Source organism: Vidua chalybeata, chromosome 18 (assembly GCF_026979565.1).
Source record: "Vidua chalybeata isolate OUT-0048 chromosome 18, bVidCha1 merged haplotype, whole genome shotgun sequence".
Classification (NCBI taxonomy): Eukaryota; Metazoa; Chordata; class Aves; order Passeriformes; family Viduidae; genus Vidua; species Vidua chalybeata.
Window position 1 is genome coordinate 2,846,887 of NC_071547.1, and position 17,974 is coordinate 2,864,860.

Sequence of the window (17,974 nt, forward strand, 5' to 3'; positions counted from 1 at the left end):
CAAAAAGCACCAAATCGATGCTCGAGGCTGTTTGTGGGAGTACAGACAGCAGAGCTGGCACCCCACCCGCTAACATGGCCTGTGGAATAGTGCTCACTATTCATTTGTGTTCATTACTACCATTCTCGAATGAGCTGCAGGTTAAAAGCATAAAGGCATTACAATTGCAGGGTTAGGAGATCTTTGGAATTACGAAAATAGGATAAATTTCTAAGTCATAGTCACAGATTTCTCAGTGTTTCCACTTATCAAAATAATTAAATCGGCAGGCATGTAGAATGACCCCTTCAGGATTCACTGTTCTTTCACTGCTAACAAACCTTGAGAATGTTTGTTCCATTCTGATTTCTAAAATTCTCTCCAGGTAAATGAAAGGTAAAAGTGTCTACATCAGCCACGTGCCTTATTCAGTTAAGCTCAGCAGAAAGAAGAGCAGATGAAAAACAAACTTTTAATGCCTTAAATTCTTATTTTCCTGTAAGATAGGTAGAGGAAAGTAGGTGCAAAAAACCTCAGAAACTATTCAGTGAGGAACAGTAATTTTATTTAAATCTACTTCATGCTTAAGCATGGTAGAACCTCAATTTAACTTTGGCAAATATCACAAAAAACCCCCAAGAACAAAAAAGAAAACCAAGCAGCCTATACAGAGAATGCCAAGGATATGGGTCCTCCACAGTTTCACTGCAGAGCAAATGGATTTAGAAGCCTCACTTTTGCTATATCATTTATAACCATGTAATTAAATAAAGGTAGTCTTCCACTATCACTTCTTGACTTCTCCAAGATCTTCAATGCTGTCATCATCCACCTAGAGAGAAAAAGGCACAACACAGCAAATTAAGTATTTTTGTTTTGCATGCCTCCTTCAATGTGCACCCCTGTAAGTGCAGTGAAGTGTGGGAGAAGCAAACAGCCCCATTCCAGATTCCCTGCTGTAAATCCTGTATGAGTGACATGTGCTTACAGGACACAGCTGAGCCTGCAGGGCTGGGAATAAAGACAGGCCTATGGGGTTAAACCATAAAGAATTCCACTTGGGAAATGCCAGGACAAGGGAGAGTCAGAGAAAGCCCTTGCAATTACAGCTCTCAGCCTTAAATTTCAGTCCAACCCACACTAGCTGATCTCTTTTGAAGCACAAATGTGTGGGGCTTGGGGCTTTTTTGTTTATTTTAATTTTGCAGTATTTTAAGAGGTGTTGAAAAATAGGATGGCAATGTAAGAATACTTAGACACTCACTGTTAAGAAATGGTCACAAAGAAGGCACAGATATTTGACAGCTGCATTTATTCTGACATGCCTCCCTCACTGTAGGGTGGGAATGCAACAACTGCTCTTTTATTTTTGTGCAGCAATCTGTGCTGCCAAAGATGAAACCCTTTTCCAAAATCATTGGTAAATCACAGGCTAGTGTGGAAAAGTGTGTGTCTTCCTGAGAGAAAGAAGGGTTTATTACCTCGGGCCACTTCTCCTGGATTACATCAATAATGTCATCTGTGAAGTCCCCCTGAATGATGATTTCATCTTCTCCTGTTACTGAGGCACCGCAGGAAAATTTCTGAGCAAAAAACCTTTGTGCTTCCTTAAGATCGATTTCTGCCCAGGGGAAAATGAACAATTTAAGTACAGTTGTTGTCATAAAAATATTTCCTCAAGATTAAAGCCAAAATCTTGTTTTAACTTGAAAAAGTAGTGGCACTTTACAGTTGAAGCTCTGCTAGAGTTTCCCCTGAAAGCCAAGTCTGTTGTTTACACCCAAAACATCTGACTCTACAAATGCTTCAAGGTAGAAACTGCTGAATGTCCTCTACATGTTCTGTTGAGGTGAGTCTGCACCCTGTTTCAAAAAAAACTGTAACCCTCTTTGTCTGAAAAATCATGGCAGTAAGTACCTTAATAATTAATCCCTGTGGGAAGTCAGTGTACCTTTGACATGCTTTGGAACTGCTAAAAGCACCTTGGGACTTTAATCTCACAGCTGGAAGCAGATTCCCCCATGGAATACAGCCAGAAGAAGCATCATGAGGCTAAAGGCAGGCACATCCAATACCAGGAAAACCCAAACTCACCAAATGTGGCAAGGCCACACACTCTTGTGACATATTTTTTCTTTGCTCTGGGAATTTTAGCTATCGTAACTTTCTGTGGCACAGTCTTCTTCTTCTGTTTTATCTGACCTCTTCCACCTTTAAAACAGAGCATAAGGTTACATGATTAATTAAATTATGTCATAGTTCATCAAAGAAAAAAGCATACAAGGTCAGATTTTGTCCCTATAAACAAAGAAACTGTTAACTCCCCAACACAAAAATGTATTTTGCTTATTGTCTGAGATTTACTATTATTTAAGAAAGATCCCATGGCATCAAAGTCCAGTCTGATGGGAAATAACAATACATACATGTGAAATGTGCATTCAAACACAGGTTGCACAGCAGACCCCCACTACAATCAGCAAAAAAAGGGGCTTTTCCCCACACTTTACCAACCACTGTGTTTGGTCTACATTTACATTGTTCCTTGGGCGTAGCTCGAGAAATAAATTTTTCTTTGATATTTTCCACAACTATTTTAACATCCTCATGGTTTGTGCCTGAGGCAAAGCAAGCTGCTCATGCCCATTTCCTGAGGCCACAAGGTCTTGCTTTCCTCAGGCTGCTGGGTTAAACAGAGGATCAAGTTCTGGACACCTGTGCACGACCCCACAATGAACCAGACGTGGAAATGTGAGCCAGCAGCCAACCCCACACCTGTGACAGCAGCCAGCCACAGCACCCCAATTCCACACCATTTAACACCACCCTTCCCCCTGCCTGCTCCTAGGCCAGCCTGTGGGAACACTCCCCATCTCAGGCATTTCTGAGTCAGAGTAAAGCATGCAAAAGATACATTCCACTCATTAGGATTCCTCAAGCCAGATTAAGATCTCAGCTAACTTTGTGTACAGTCATCATGTTTTTCCAGGGTAACCAAAGTTTCATGTTTCTGAGCCTTCTCAGCATGAAAACCTAAAGAATTTATGACAAGTAAACCAACCCCTGTGACTGTTTCTGTTTCTAACACGCAGCACTTCCAATTCTGTTTTATTATAAACTGGCATCTGAAAATTTTTAGACAGTAAATTTATGCCTTAAATTTCCTTCTGTGAGTTTCAGCAGTGTCTTATGAAGTTTGTTCTTGTTTTCCCTCACACTCTTATAGTCACTCTTACATCATCCTGCTTAACACCATACTGTAAGTTTTCATGGAACTTAAGATTCTAGGAGAAAAATCACCAAATATTTTAAACGCTATTATTTTAGAACCAAAAGCCAGACTGAAAACTAATCATACCACCCCTCATAACAAATTAATGTTGAAATAAAATCTCCTGAAGTCTCTGGGAAAAGCATCCAAGTTACAGAACACGAATTACTGTTGTCACTACACATTGCCTGCTGAGAAGGTAAATTAAACTGGTTACCAAGACACCAAAAATAAAACAAAAATATATGTGGCATAAAATATGACACTTACTGGGTATTAACCATAATTTCTGGAGCATAACACACAACTGACACTGCACAGGCAAATGCACATTAACAGCTCCAGAACTCTGATTTATGGTGGAAAGCATGTTAATTAATTCAGCAGAAAGAGCTCCAAGGATCGAAGATAAAAGTGTGTTTAAATTGTTCCACAGAACTTTATATCTTCCAAAGCTGGGTTTTGAAAATGTTTTTCATTAGTACTGCTGGGAGGAGACACAGCTGCTAATGGAGACACAGGTAACAAATTTAAAACATGAAACCAAATCCTGTTCTGTGAATACAGAGAGGTGGAAGGAACAAAGGCAAAAGCAGAGTCATGAGGCATTAACAGAGGGAAGCAGCCTTTGTTCCACTCTGCAAGCAGCCCATAAAGTGCTGCTCAACAGGGCACAGCATTCCGGGAGAAATGCCAGCTGATTTCAGCTTGGGAGGAACTGCTCCCTGAGTGAGTGTGACAGTGGTGACAGGGACAGTGGGGCACAGGATGCTGGTCACCTTTCCCTGCCTGGCCTTCCTGTCCAACATTTCCACTGGCACCGACCACAGGGAGGAAGATATTCCCTATATTCCCTATATATTCCCTATATATTCCCTATATTCCAGAGCTAACCACCAAAATGCAAGGGATTCGTGCCCTGCTGCAGACCAGCAGGTGAGAAAGGGATGCCCCAAACTGCTTTGAAATCAGTACCACAATCAACTATTTAGACCTTGCCTCTCTTTTGCTTCTTCTTCTCCTCTTCTTCTCCTCCTCCCACATTTCCTTGGCCTTCTCCAACCCCAGCTTCCTGTTTAGGTGAATTTTCTTAAATGCAGCAGAAAGGAGAGAGGGAAAAAAAAAATTAGTGATCAAATACCCGCAGCTTTACAGGAACAGAAAGTAAGGTAAAGTGAGATTTTGCTGAATCAGTAAACTATGCTGAAGTGCAGCAGCCTTTTGACTGATGCATGTTACATCTTCATTACAGTATTTATGCAAATTAGACTCCAGAAAAGCCTCAGCTCCAAGCTACAGTGACAATTTCAATAAAGGCTCTTGAACAGAGAGACAGAAATAATGATAACATTAATAATGAAATTCCAAATGCAAACAAATAAGTTCCCCATTATTAAAGACCTTTCCTCCAGCCATCCACTGCAGACTGGAAAGACATAAAATCCAATAAACTAACTCTGATGGGAAACATGTGCATGGGTGACTGTTTATGGCAGGAACCTTAAGAAAGCTCAAATATTATTAATGAAACTACAAATTGATTATTTAGTGTTTCCTGACATTATAAAATTCATTTCACAGCATCCAGAGCATTAACTTTCACATGATACATCAGGAAAAGGAAAGAGATAAGTGGACAAGCTCAGATATTTCTAAATATGTCCAAGGACACATATCAGTTAGAAAATAGAAAAGACTCTTACCAACTGTAAGTTTTGCAAACTCATCTGGAAAATTCTTTTCTAACCATTGCCTGCATTTAGTCACATCAGGCATGTATTCACAGTACTAGAGAAAAGCCATATGAATGTTGTTAGTGGAGGAATGACAAAATGCATCACAAATACACCAAAACAGGGCACAATAGGACAGAAGGAAATTTGGACAACAATTAACTCACCTCTGTTGGCAACGAACAGACTGGAGAAAGAAGGAGGAATAAAAAGAACAGATTACAAAAGGAATTTTTACTTTTCACCTTTTTACTTACAGCTTTAGTAATTAAATTCTAAATGGTGTTTCAAAGTCAGGGATGAGTTCTTACATAACTTCTGGTTATAACCACACACTGACTCAAAAACATTTCTTTATTGTTGCCACTCCATATTTTAATCCCTCTCTCATTAGACCTGTGCTCACACGCTCTGCATTAGGATAAAACCATCACAGCAAGAGCTGCCAGTCACTGAGGGAAGGGGAGGAGAAGTCCAAGGTTGGGAAAAGCTACAGAACAAAACACCACATCTACCTGAGGCAAAAGAGACACTGAACAAAGCACCAGGTGGTTTGGTCAGCTTTCCTTTCTCCAAGAGCTGCCAATGTCCCAGAGAGGGGACCCCAAACCAACTGTGCAGATTTTCACACACAACAGGGCTGTTTCCTACTCTATCCCAGCCTGAAGCAAAATGACATTCCCATCTAAAAACACACCAATTTACTTCCCTTTAAATTTCACCCACCTAACTACAAACGGAACGAGCAAAGAACACTTCTGAACACAGCAGAGCAGCTTAATGCATTCCATTTCTTGCTATCCCACTAATGCCCAGAGGCCTTTTCCGTGCCAATGCCAGTGGCTTCCTGCAGGAAGAGATGTGTGCTCCCACTCCCACCCCAGGCAGGACTTGCCTCCGCAGTAGAGGACCCGCAGCGGGTAATCGGCGTCGGACCTGGCACCGCTCCTGCAGTCAGGGACCACGGGCTCGGCCACGTCCGTGGCCATGTCACAGGCCTGCGGGTCACAGGGACAGAATCAGCACCCACGCTCCGGCTCTGGGTCACTCACAGCCCTCCCAACCCAACAAGAGCCCCGGAGGAAATGGGGGCGAGTGTCAAAAGAGAGTGAGAGGAAAACGGGAGTCAGAAATAATGAAGACGTGAGGAAAACTGCTACAAAGGGCACCAAGCGGTACTGGAATTCTAGCACGTAAGCCAAAACGCCACAAAATGAAGGGAAATCTTTCAGAAACCCACATGGAATTACAGAACACACTGGGTTAAGGACACCGTGAAGTATCATGTTAAATCAGTGGCACACGAACAGTGGGGGCACTGGGGGCAGGTACCTCTTGCATATTAGCAAAGGAAAGGGGTCATTTAAATCAGTGCCTGAAGAGTGACTATCTGATCCAAGAACACTGGCGAAAAAAACAGAGCATAAAAAAAGGAAAGCAAACTCAAGCCACTAATGGATTTAATAGTGGTCTACACACACGTTTTTAAGAAAGGGACTTAGGAGTCAACAAGGAAAGAGTTTGGAACACACAAGGAATCCCCCAGCACGATGGGAACGAAGAGGATATGTGTGAGGGGGCTTCGGATGTGGTACAAGCTGTGCCGAGCCGTGAGGAACGGCGAGGGGAAGTTCCAGAGGCGGTGGGTTCGGGGGACAAGGCCAGGCGGGATGGGCACAGCGCGGCTGAGGCTGCTGGGGGCTCAGGAGGACCCCGAAGGGGCGCGGGGGTGCGCCGGGTGTCAGGGGGAAAAAGTGAGGGCGGCTCGGGGGAACGGGGACACCGGGCGTGCATCACGGACACGGCGGGCTGGGGGGATTCGTGGGGGCAGAACTGAGGGGATGGAGAGGGGGGGAGCCGGGGGGATGCGGTTCGGGTACCTGAGGAGGGACGGGCTCGCAGGGCGGGGCGGTGCCGGGGCTGACGGAAAGGAGGGCGCCGGGAGGATGCTCGGTACAAGCACCGGGGGGGGATCCCTGCCAGGGGCGGCAGCGCCGCGGCTCCGGAGGAGAGGGAGCGGGCGCGTGTGGGAGCCGCCAGGCGGGGGCTGAGCGGAGCGCGGCGGGGGGGGCCCGGGGGCGGTGTCGGTGTTACCGGAGGCCCCTCGGGCCGCGGCGGGTCCCGGTCCCTCACCGCGCGCGCACGTGCGCCCGCCCCAGCGCCGCCGTCTCGCGAGAGGGGCGTGCACGCTTTGACCCCGCCGGCTCGCCGTACCGCGGCGGGCAGGGCCATGCGCTGAGCCGTCAGGGGTTCGGCCGAGCTACGGTGCGCCGCGGCGGCCATTCCCCGCCGGGCCGCCGCAGCCATGCCCCGGTACGCGCAGCTGGTGATGGGCCCGGCGGGCAGCGGGAAGGTGAGCGGGGGAACGGCGGGGAACGGGGGAGGGCGGCGGGAGCTCCCTGACGGCTCCTGACGGCCGCGTGTGCCTTGCAGAGCACGTACTGCTCCACCATGGTGCAGCACTGCGAGGCGCTGGGCCGCGCCGTGCAGGTGGTGAACCTGGACCCGGCGGCCGAGCTCTTCAGCTACCCCGTCATGGCAGGTGAGCGGCGGCCCCCGGGCACGGCTGGGCTCCGTGCGACCGGACCACTTCTGTTGCTCTAAAACGGAGCCCATGCAGCGGTGGGGGAAGATGATGGAAAATCGTTTCAATGAAATAGCGTGTGATCCTTAAATCGGTGAATAATTCTAGTCGGGTAGCAAATAGTGCTCAGCGCCTATGTCAGAGGTTAATGCACTCTTAATCCCTGTATTTACCTGCACCAGTGATTGGTACGTACTGGCAGGTGCCTCAGTTTCATGAACAACAACAGTGTTTGTGTCTGAACAAAGATGATACGAAAAGTGCACCTTGACCTGGCCACATAGCTGAGATACTTTCAGGAGAAGAGATTCATTAGAAGATCCAGGACCATAAGAGAAAAATCTGGGGAATGAGACGTTTCCCAGACAACCACCAGGAACCCTCAAAAGACCCCCCTCAATAAGTCCCGGGAAGTACTTAGCATGTATTTACTTGGGGAGTGAAGGCATCTGTGTAAGTTTCATGACCATAACCTGTTGTGTTTGGCTGCCGGCTGTGCCTGTGGCAGGGAGATCCCCCTGCACCCAGCGCTGCTGGGAAGTCCTGTTGGTTTTCTCAGCTGCCCCGCTGCCTGCAGAGTTCACGCCCTGCCCTTGGGGCCGTTTGTGTTGTCGCAGACATCCGCGAGCTGATAGAAGTGGACGATGTCATGGAAGACGAGTCCTTGAGGTTTGGCCCCAATGGTGGCTTGGTGTTCTGCATGGAATACTTTGCCAATAACTTCAGCTGGCTGGAGGAGAGCCTCGGGCACGTGGAGGATGACTACGTTTTGTTTGATTGCCCAGGTAAACCCACACCAATGTTTTGGTATCACTCGTCATAAGCGTTGGGAAATTCGCAAATTGGAACATTTGGTTGTGGATGGTTGTGATAGTTCCCATTTTGTTGAGCTATTAACAGTTGTCAGAGTCACTTTCAGATGTCTCAGGAGTGAACTTGGTCCTGGGCTGATCTGGGTGACTGCACAGATGTTTGGTAGCATCGTGAGCTGTAGCAACTGCAGACTAACACTAACTGGAGACCAAAGGAGGAAAAACCCCCTTTTATTTCTTTTCTATTTCACCCAAACACAGTCAGAGCTGCCTGAAAAGAGGGTGCTTTCCTTACTAGTTTTTATTTAAGTGCAGTTCCCCTGTCTGCATAGAACTGTGGACTGTTCCTGTTTGCTTCCCATTCCTACCTGTTAACATCCTGAGTGTGCCCCAGGTCAGATTGAACTCTACACACACCTGCCAGTGATGAAACAGTTGGTGGAGCAGCTGCAGCAGTGGGAATTCCGTGTCTGTGGAGTTTTCCTTGTGGATTCTCAGTTCATGGTGGAATCTTTCAAGGTATCCATTTGAAATCTGTTGATAAAGTTCATTTTTATAAAGAACAACAAGTCTGAGCCATTCAGGGAGCTGGGTTTGCCCAGAAAAAAAAATTGCCAGGTCCAGGGAGATGTGGTTGCTCTGCCTCAGACACAGTCTGCAGCAAGGACAATCCCAGATGGATGTAAAGCAGCACTGTGAGAGTGAACAGACTGGGACAGGCACAGAGGGATTGTGCAGTGAGGGTTCAGAGTCAAAACGTGACTGGGCAAACCCCAGAGCAGCCTGCTCTGACCTGGAAGTGCTTCTGTTTGAGCAGTTGTAGGAGCCAGAAAACCTCCAGAAGTCCCTTCCAACCTAAATTCTTCTGTGATTCCATGAGAGCTTTCTCAGATCCCAAGAACAAGCAGGCCACCTTCCCCATTTAGCAGTAACTATCCCGAGAAGGGTTGGGTTTTCTTAATGCCCTTTTCAGTGGCAGATCCATATTTGAGGCTCCAAAAATTGAGGGGGTACTTGGCACCTCCTTTTTCCAACAGAGAGAATGATTCCTCATATGGCTTTGTGTCCGTGTTCATATATTCATTACCAGATTTGGCCTGTGGTTGAGTGTCCTGCGTGTTTGTGTTGTGGTTTTGTGTACTTTAATACATCATTTTTCATCCTCTTCAAGTTTATTTCTGGAATCCTGGCGGCTCTCAGTGCAATGATATCTTTGGAGATTCCACAGATTAACGTCATGACCAAAATGGATTTGCTGAGCAAGAAAGCCAAGAAGGAAATAGAAAAGTAAGTTCCAAAAAATTATTTACTCTGTAGTACAATATACTGAGGCAAAGTTCACTCCAAGTTGAGTCTAATGTTTCCCACAATTAAAACATACTCATTTGGAATGGGAGAAGATGGATTTTGTTTATTTCAAACAATAATCTTTAAACATCTGGGTAGGATGCTTAGCTTAGTCAGAGTCAAAAGAATAGCTCCATGTTTGTACTGATCTCTGGATTTTTCTGTAAATAATTATCTTGGATCTTTTGTGTCATTTTGAATGACAGACTTTCAGTGTTGATGATGACTTTGTTTCTCCAGGTACTTGGATCCAGATATGTATTCTATGATTGAAGATTCTACAAATATATTGAAAAGCAAAAGGTTTAAAAAACTGACCAAATCTATATGTGGATTGGTAGGTACATTGCTTTTGAGCTGGTACCCTAAAATTCACTATCGCTTTTTGCTTCTTTTAACTAATTTTTTTTTTCAGATTAGCATGAGATTCTTGATACTACTGATAAGATACTTTTGATATCTGGATTATAGCCAATACATTTCCTTTGAATTCTTTTCTGTTGGCAGTTTTGGGAATTTGCTGCTGTGTAGAACTTAGGATTGGTAGCCAGGTGTTCTGAGTAGGGAATTGCCAATGGTTTGCAGTGTGACTTTAAATGGTATTTTAGAAGTCCAGAAAAGAGTGGTTTAAGGAAGTGGCTTTGAGTGCTGTGGTTGAGAGTGAACTTTGTGCATTTCCCTGCCAAGTCCCTTTGAATCCTTCTGTAGATTGATGACTATGGTATGGTTCGATTCCTGCCTTTGGATCGCTCTGATGAGGAAAGCATAAACATCGTTCTGCAGCACATAGACTTCACCATTCAGTATGGAGAAGATCTGGAATTTAAAGAACCAAAGGTAAGGGACTATTGGTGAGAAGATGAAAAATTAGAAAGTATCCATAATAGAAGTGGTGATATAAATATGTTCTTTGCCTTGCTAATAAATTATTGTCGTAGTACGGTTCAAAATAAGCCATGTTTAGTCTTTCAGTGACAATGCTTGTATCATCTTCATTTAGTTATAAAAATTAAATTCTTTAATATAATCTTGCATATGCAGGTTGATCAAATGGTTGTTTAAAAGTATTGCTTTGGTTTTCAAAATTAACAGAGTTTTAACCTTCAAATGTCAGAAAGTACCACTGAGATCACTAAGATTTTTTCCTGCATGACTGTTCAAAGTCCCCTAATGATTCCTGTGTTCAACCCACAAAGGTTTATGTTTTTCTGGTTTTTTTTTTTTTTTTTTTTTTTTGACAGGAATGTGAAGAAGATAAATCTGCTCTTGTGGATGAATACTTTCAAGATCATGTGGATGAGTAAGAAACATGTTCAAACTGGGAGGAAAATACTTGGCTTTTGGTAAAAAATAAAAATGAAATTAAAAAACCCCAACCCCTACACAAACACACTTGATGCTTTATCTGTAAAATAACTAATATTTATAATGGAGAGTTAGTTACATGACCTTGTAATTACTTTAATAAACATTTTTTTTTATTATGCTTGTGTGTGTTATAAAATACATAGGCCAGTGTTAGTACATATAAAAAAGCAGAGCCAGAACTGGGCAAGAGGTTCAATAGACCAGCAAATCCTGCATATCCAGAGGAAAAAGACTCAGAAAAATCTGTATGTGGGAGGTCTTGATCTGGCTGAATTAAACCATTCAAAAATTCCATTAAACCATTAAAAACTCCAATTAAACCTTTCAAAAACTCCACAGTTGGAGAAACTACCGTGGTTTAATTCGCCTCCAGACTGCCACTGGGATGAGCCATGCTTAGGGTGTGTTGAAAGGATAAACCCCAGCCCTGCAGGTGAATTATTGTGACTCACCTTCCAAACGTCCCCACTTTGTCTCCCTGACTCATGCCAGGAGTCAGATACCAGGGGACAATTTCAGCAACGCTGGGTCTCAGGGAAGGTAATGGTTTGATAGCAATTGGAGTGTGCACCTTAAAATATTGTATCCCTCTGACCACAGCGCGTTTGGACCCCTCTTGTGCTTCCTTACACGAAGTGCCCCGTGCAAGCCAGCTGCGAGCGAAGCATGCCGGAACCCATTCCCCGAGCGGGCGGTGCCCGACAAAAGCGCTGCCTCCCGGGACCCCTCCCGGTACCAGCAGTGCCTCTCCGTGGCCGTTCCCAGTACGGGCAGTGCCCGGGCACGGCGATGCCTCCTCCCGGGATCCCTTTCCCGGTGCGCTGCCTCCGGGGCGGTGCACGGCTCCCGCTTCCCCTCCTCGCACCGCCTCTGCCGCTGCCTCATTTCCTGCAGCGTAGACGGAGGAGGAAGCTCTGTGCCCGCTGTCCTGCCCGGTTCGCCCCGCTCCCCTCCCGCCCGGCCCCGCCGAGCCGCCTCCTGCCCTTCGAGATGCCGGTGAGCGGCTCCGCGCCCGGCGCCGCGCGGCCCCGGCGGCGGCAGCGCGGGCAGGAGGGCGCGGGGCGGCGGGGCCGGGCCGGGGGCGGCGGGGGCGATCCCGGGCCGGGGAAGGGGCTCTGCTTGCTGCGGGGTCCGGCCGCGGGCACTGCGGGGGGAACGAGGGGCTGCAGCTGCGGGGAGCGCTGCTGAGAGCGGGGAATGGCTCTTCGTGGGAGGCTGCTGCAAGGCCGGCGCCTTCCTCTTCCTCTTCTCCTCCCCCTGCCACGGATCCACCCGCAGCCGGGAGGGTGCGAGCCCCGGCAGCAGCGGGGGAGAGGGCGGTCACAGCAGGGCTTTGCTCTGGCTTTGTTCACACCACCACTCCGTGAAATAAACTGTTTTTTGCATCCAGCCTCTCCCAGTCACATCCTCCTCTGCCCCCCGCAAAAGGTGGGTTGTGAGATGAGGGATTCCCAGTGGCCTGCACAGCACCTTGGAAAGTGCCTAAAACTAAACTCATTAGTTGTTTAAAATCGGTTTTCCAGGAAGAATTTGTTGTATGCAGAAAGCTGGCTTGTTTTTCACTTAAATCAGTTTTGTTGGAGATTTTTTGGTTTTATTTTTATTTTTTTACTGCATTAAGCCTGGCTTTATTTATAATGATCCACTATTAATAGCCAGACATGGAAATAAATTACCTATTTTTTAATGACCAACTAACTTTCAGTGCAATGCCCCAAAACTCAGGCAGGTGAGCAGGGCTGTTACCCCTTGGTGCTGCCAGGATTGGGTAACAGGATGAGGCAGCCTGGGGATGAAATGTGCCTGCAGACCAACAACACAGATTTTATCCCATCTCCTGGTGCTTTCCTGGTCTTCACCAGAATGACACTAAGATCTGGACCTAAATAGAAAATATCAATTGTTTGTGCAAGGAAAAATGCTGGAAGCATCACAATGAACTAGGCTGTGACTCCTGTTTGATGAAGACACGTGATTGGATATGGAAGTGTCTATTTTCAGTAGGATCAATAACCAGCTCTCCCTGTCTCTAGGCTTACCACTCCACTTTAATGGACTCAGACACCAAGCTAATTGGGAACATGGCACTGTTACCCATCAGAAGCCAGTTCAAGGGCCCAGCACCTCGAGAAAGTAAGTTTATAATAATCTCTGAATTATTGGATGTAGCTCATCACCTCAGGGGATGCTCTAAGCCAGCCCCAGCAAGAGTGATGAGAAGAGTCACTGGTGGGAAATGGAAGGCTTTGCAGTTTAGAGAGGAGGAAAGTTTTCAACTACTTCAGTTGTGCAAATCATAGAAAATAATTATGCACAGATACCTGTGCTCCATGTTGTGCTGAGTTAGTGGTTTCAGTAATCCAAGCCTCTGGTTGCTGTTCTGGTGCTTCCCCCTGTGCTCCTGAGCAGGGTTTTGAGGAGGCTGTGGTGGTGTGAAGCCTCTGTGTCAGAGGAAGTGGGGTTTAGCCACAGAGAACTCGCGCTCTGGGCTGCTCTGAGGGACAGCAGCACTTACGGGTGTGGGGCTTCAAAAACTGCAGTGAAGTTCCAGGCACCCTGAAAGGGCCCATGGGCAGCCAGGTACAGATTTCCCTTCAACACCTGAACTTCCCAGCTGTGGGATTCCCCAGAAATGTGAGGTTCAGTTTGCAAAGGGAAATGAAATGTTTCTGGATTTAAGCAGTCTCTGATGGTAGCAGAGGTCAGATTCTGTGTTCTGCCTGTCTCCTTTATTTTAAGAGGATAATGGAATCTGAGTGGTTGTGCTTTCTCAAAAAACTTTTTTTTTCTATCCTTTTATGATGTTAAAACTCTGATGAGTTACTCAAAAGTGATAGAAAAGTGAGGAACTGCTGAATTGCTGCTGTTTGTGAAGGGACATATCAGAGGGGAAGGAGAAGGGAGTAGGAAGCTTAAATATTACAGTCTGAACTCACAGTGTTTCAGAAGTTTTCTGTTACATGGTGATGACTTCTGCTTTTTGTAAATACCACGGTTTTGCTTTTGCAGTAATCCTTATTTATGTATTTCAGTGAGTAAAAGTTATGACAAATGTAGTGTAACAGTGCACTGCTTAACTCTGTATCTCTTCTTTATAGCTAAGGACACAGATATTATAGATGAAGCCATCTACTATTTCAAAGCTAATGTTTTCTTCAAAAATTATGAAATTAAGGTAATTTTTTGAGATACTGAGCATATTCTACTTCTTTGGAGGGTTGGTGCTGTGAATATAAATTTATTTTCAGGGAAGTAATTCTAAGATCACAAAAACTGCCCTTCCACTTAATCTTTAAAGTTGGGTAAATGTCATGAATTGCAAATCTCTCTTTCATGGGGAAACTATAGCCCAAAATGGCTTGAATGAATTCCTGTTTCAGACTTTATCAGTTCCACAAAGCCCTGCCATCTAAGGTTCCTGCTCTTGTTTTGCAGAATGAGGCTGACAGAACACTGATCTATGTGACCCTCTACATTTCTGAGTGCCTGAAAAAGCTGCAAAAGGTAAGAAAACTGAATTCCTGTGCAGGTGGGAAACAGTCTGTTCTGAGGATTGTTCTAAGGAAAGGAATTCCTGATATTCTCCTTCCAGGGGAGAATAATCCTGTTCACCCCAGTCCCAGTTGTCAGAGCCTCAAATACCTCAAGGCTGTGTTGCTCTTCTTGATGAGTTTTCATGTTCCAGATTTGTAAAGTATTTGGGTCTAATGTTCTGTCAGCTTTTGTTCATAACTGCTAACCCAATGTTTGCCTGGTTCTTCCAGTGTAACTCCAAGGGCCAAGGAGAGAAGGAAATGTACACACTAGGAATCACTAACTTCCCAATCCCAGGGGAGCCTGGCTTTCCACTGAACGCCATTTATGCCAAACCTGCCAACAAGCAGGAGGAAGGTAAGGCTGACCCAGGGCCTCTGAGTGTCACACTTTATTAACTGCACTTTTGTTAGAAAAATTACTTTAAACCTAAATCTTCCAAATCTGCTGTGTCTTCTGAAGGCAGCACAAGCTGGATTTTCTGACCTTGAGGATTCCCCAGGTTCTATAGATAAATTGAGCTAATCAACTCAGCCAGCTGGGAGTGCCTGCAGATGTGAAACTCCCTCTCTGCTTTAAGCAGCGATGTCTGATGTGTCCCTGTTAAATCCAGTTTGGCTTGGTGCTGCCCAGTTTACCCTGGTTTTGCTGTGCTGCTTTCAGAGGTGATGAGGGCCTACCTGCAGCAGCTGAGGCAAGAAACCGGCCTTCGCCTTTGTGACAAAGTGTTTGATCCTCAGAGCGACAAGCCAAGCAAGGTACGAGTTCAGTGGCATCAGCACAGAGTTAGTGAGAGGTCAGGGGTGTTTGCTCAGCCTCGCGTGGAGAGAAGTGAGAAGAGGGGGTGAGGGTAACTTCAGCCAAGCCTGTCTGTTTTTGCAGTGACATGGCAGCTGCAAGTTGTCAATAAATTTAATCTAATGTGATATGACAGTGAATGCCACTTTGGGCAGTAATAAGAAGGTGTCTGGTTCAGCTCTTCAAAGCACTGCACATCTGCTCGTGGCTGGGGTTGCAAATGGAGTTCACAAGCACGAGAGGTGCTGTTTCTCTTCCCAGGCAGCTCTGATTTGAGAGCTGCTTTGAAGTCCACTGTTTTGCCTCATGTCCAGATTGAAAAAATCACTAATCAATGAATGAGTCACCTCCTTAGTGTTCACATGTTTCATGTGCAAATGTGACTGCCTTTAATGTCAAAATCACTTAGGCTAATTTACTTTCAAAGGCAGAGCTTCCTGATGCATCCCTCATTTATGATTGTATTGGAATAAAATACAATAAAAGTAAAATAAGACAAAGTAGAATTTCTCGTTCTAATTCAAAGTCCTGTAATATGAACTCATTGTGTCCATTCCTGTTGTCTTGTTCACCTCAATTCAAGTAGAAACCAGTGTGTAAAAAAACTATGTGTAAAATATTTGTTGTGTGTCAGAGATTGAATACTTTAAAGTCAGTGGAAACCACTTCTGATTTTCTGACTCTGTACTTCCTTCTGCAGTGGTGGATCTGCTTTGTGAAGAGGCAGTTCATGAACAAGAGTCTCTCAGGCCCTGGGCAGTGAAGCAAAGTGGCAACAACTTTAAGCATTTCCACAGCAAGATGTTTGAGTCTTTTGCCTTTTGTTTTGGATACATTTTGTACCAAGAAAGAATTAAGTGCTTATGAAGTAAAAAAGAAAAAAAAAAAGGAAAAAAAAAAGAAAAAACCAAACCTGTCAATGAGTGATAGAGGGAGAACAAAAAGATAAGTTGTGTAAGCAAATATTATTAAGCTGGTGCTTAATAAGTGATTTCTAACGTGCTGTTTCAGATGCAAGCTCTTTGTAGTCGTGGCTACAGCATTTAAAACAGGGCTTGTATTTAAGAGAAGAAGTGGGCTTGGCTGTGGGGCAGGGGAGCTGTGTCATTGCTCTGCTGGCTGGAGTCTGGGTGTCGTATGTCCAGGGAAAACAGACCTCTCACGCTGTGTTGTCCAGTGCAGTGATTTTTACCTTGTTTTCAATAAAATTTGCTTGTAATTAACGTGGGAACTACTGTGTGTCTTATGGACAGCCTTCAAAGAAATCAAAGAGGTTTTTTCTGGTTTGGAGAAAGGCTTTGGGGTGACCTAATTGTGGCCTTGGAGGTCTTGAAGGGAGCCAACAAGAGCCTGGAGTGCCAGGACAAGGAGGAGTGGCTCTGAACTGACAGAGGGCAGGTTTATTTTGGATTCTGGAAAAAAAATCTTCCCTCTGAGGGTGCTGAGGCCCTGGCACAGGTTGCCCAGAGAAGCTGTGGCTGCCCCATCCCTGGAAGTCTTAAAGGACAGGTTGGATGGGGCTTGGGGCAACCTGGGATAGTGGAAGGTGTCCCTGCCCATGGGTGGAATGAGATTATTTTTAAGGTCTCTTCCAACCCAAAGCATCCTGTGATTCCATGATTACTGTGTAACATTAATCAATAGGAAATTACTCATTCTCTCTGAACCCTGGGATTAGTACAGGGCCTGCAGTTTGTAGCCATTTACCTGTTTATTTAGCAGTCTGTCTCCTCAGAGCTGTGCTCCCAAAATGCCTTTACAGGGTAACACAGGCAGATCCCACACAGCTGGGTTTGTGGCTGCCTTCCTGATGGTGCATTCAAACACTCACAAACTGGTAAAAAGTGGCTGTCCTGAGGATTTCTGGAAGAACACAAATCCACTTTTAGTTTATTCAGGTTTTGTTCCTCCAAGGCAGGACTTGTGTCACACTCACCACAGAGCACTAACACACTTTTTAGTGTTACCTGAAGCCCAGTGCTGGTGATGTTTTGCTGCCTGCTGTATTTGTCTGCTGAGAGCTGTGTTCCTCTCCCAATATCAGTGATGGCACGTCCAAACCGAAAGTTCACCGATTCCATTTTTAGGAGTAGGATAGCCATGTTTTAAAATGTTTCTGTAATAAAGGTGGGAAAATAAAGTTTATTATTCATCTCCCAGTCTATCCTTGTAGTTAACGGAAGGCCCAGTGAGGCATTTCCCAGAAGAAATGTAGGTTTTGAGAGGTTTTTCTCCTCCTTTACCAATTTTTATATGCAGGAGCGCCGTTACCTCGGAGACCTCACTCACATTTAGCTGCCGCAACCATCAGCGTATTCGCAGAAGGACAAAGGGCGGACTCGGGAGCTGTGGAGGCACGGACAGTGTGTGTCTCGCCCCGGAGCACCCAGAGGAGAGCGGATCCCCTCACGGCCCTACCCGGTCCCCGCTCTCCCCTCACGGCCCCGCCCGGCCCCCGCTCTCCCCTCACGCCCGTTCCCGCCGCCGCGAGGGCCCCTCGGCGCGGGCTGTCCGCCGCGCGCCTGTCGGGCCGCGCGGGCAGCGCCTC

The 17,974-nt window shown here is 45.8% G+C and overlaps 3 protein-coding genes and 1 long non-coding RNA gene across 7 annotated transcripts; 2 read left to right on the top strand and 2 right to left on the bottom strand.

The window, feature by feature from the left end:
* Window positions 1-522: 522 nt before the first annotated feature.
* DENR (density regulated re-initiation and release factor) lies at window positions 523-7,290 on the bottom strand. 2 transcript variants are annotated; one of them, XM_053959123.1, is made up of 8 exons: window positions 7,078-7,290; window positions 5,879-5,981; window positions 5,151-5,170; window positions 4,954-5,038; window positions 4,250-4,339; window positions 2,074-2,190; window positions 1,461-1,600; window positions 523-811 (listed from the first exon to the last, which is right to left on the bottom strand). In XM_053959123.1, exons 1-8 carry the CDS (start codon window positions 7,288-7,290, stop codon window positions 767-769), a joined length of 813 nt encoding a protein of 270 aa, XP_053815098.1. In that variant the 3' UTR covers window positions 523-766. The 2 variants fall into 2 exon arrangements, with proteins under 2 accessions (XP_053815098.1, XP_053815099.1); XM_053959124.1 differs by lacking the exon at window positions 7,078-7,290 and adding an exon at window positions 6,864-7,071.
* Window positions 7,253-11,210, top strand: GPN3 (GPN-loop GTPase 3). The gene is made up of 8 exons (XM_053959122.1): window positions 7,253-7,336; window positions 7,417-7,525; window positions 8,185-8,352; window positions 8,774-8,898; window positions 9,551-9,666; window positions 9,967-10,063; window positions 10,435-10,563; window positions 10,968-11,210. Exons 1-8 carry the CDS (start codon window positions 7,289-7,291, stop codon window positions 11,028-11,030), a joined length of 855 nt encoding a protein of 284 aa, XP_053815097.1. The 5' UTR covers window positions 7,253-7,288; the 3' UTR covers window positions 11,031-11,210.
* Window positions 11,211-11,867: 657 nt separating this feature from the next.
* ARPC3 (actin related protein 2/3 complex subunit 3) lies at window positions 11,868-16,649 on the top strand. The gene is made up of 7 exons (XM_053959125.1): window positions 11,868-12,090; window positions 13,128-13,227; window positions 14,193-14,269; window positions 14,530-14,598; window positions 14,859-14,985; window positions 15,292-15,386; window positions 16,127-16,649. Exons 1-7 carry the CDS (start codon window positions 11,884-11,886, stop codon window positions 16,187-16,189), a joined length of 738 nt encoding a protein of 245 aa, XP_053815100.1. The 5' UTR covers window positions 11,868-11,883; the 3' UTR covers window positions 16,190-16,649.
* Window positions 12,484-17,909, bottom strand: LOC128796990 (uncharacterized). 3 transcript variants are annotated; one of them, XR_008433963.1, is made up of 4 exons: window positions 17,670-17,909; window positions 17,394-17,542; window positions 17,134-17,289; window positions 12,484-12,976 (listed from the first exon to the last, which is right to left on the bottom strand). It is a non-coding gene; the product is annotated as an uncharacterized LOC128796990 (long non-coding RNA). The 3 variants fall into 3 exon arrangements; XR_008433961.1 differs by lacking the exon at window positions 12,484-12,976 and adding an exon at window positions 15,940-16,178; XR_008433962.1 differs by lacking the exon at window positions 12,484-12,976 and adding an exon at window positions 15,940-16,178 and having other exon boundaries at window positions 17,716-17,908.
* Window positions 17,910-17,974: the final 65 nt, after the last annotated feature.

What these genes read in the sequence shown, in the direction of transcription:
- GPN3 (XM_053959122.1), top strand. Translation starts at nt 7,289, where the DNA reads ATGCCCCGGTACGCGCAGCTGGTGATGGGCCCGGCGGGCAGCGGGAAG. An exon ending in CGTTTTGTTTGATTGCCCAG is followed by an intron (nt 8,353 to 8,773) that starts GTAAACCCACAC and finishes AGTGTGCCCCAG; the next exon opens with GTCAGATTGAACTCTACACA. An exon ending in GCCAAGAAGGAAATAGAAAA is followed by an intron (nt 9,667 to 9,966) that starts GTAAGTTCCAAA and finishes TTGTTTCTCCAG; the next exon opens with GTACTTGGATCCAGATATGT.
- ARPC3 (XM_053959125.1), top strand. Translation starts at nt 11,884, where the DNA reads ATGCCTCCTCCCGGGATCCCTTTCCCGGTGCGCTGCCTCCGGGGCGGT. An exon ending in TCCTGCCCTTCGAGATGCCG is followed by an intron (nt 12,091 to 13,127) that starts GTGAGCGGCTCC and finishes CCCTGTCTCTAG; the next exon opens with GCTTACCACTCCACTTTAAT. An exon ending in GCCTGAAAAAGCTGCAAAAG is followed by an intron (nt 14,599 to 14,858) that starts GTAAGAAAACTG and finishes TGGTTCTTCCAG; the next exon opens with TGTAACTCCAAGGGCCAAGG.
- DENR (XM_053959123.1), bottom strand. Translation starts at nt 7,290, where the DNA reads ATGGCTGCGGCGGCCCGGCGGGGAATGGCCGCCGCGGCGCACCGTAGC. An exon ending in GCGGGTCCTCTACTGCGGAG is followed by an intron (nt 5,171 to 5,878) that starts GCAAGTCCTGCC and finishes TTCTTTCTCCAG; the next exon opens with TCTGTTCGTTGCCAACAGAG. An exon ending in GAAGAAGAAGCAAAAGAGAG is followed by an intron (nt 2,191 to 4,249) that starts GCAAGGTCTAAA and finishes TCTGTTTTAAAG; the next exon opens with GTGGAAGAGGTCAGATAAAA.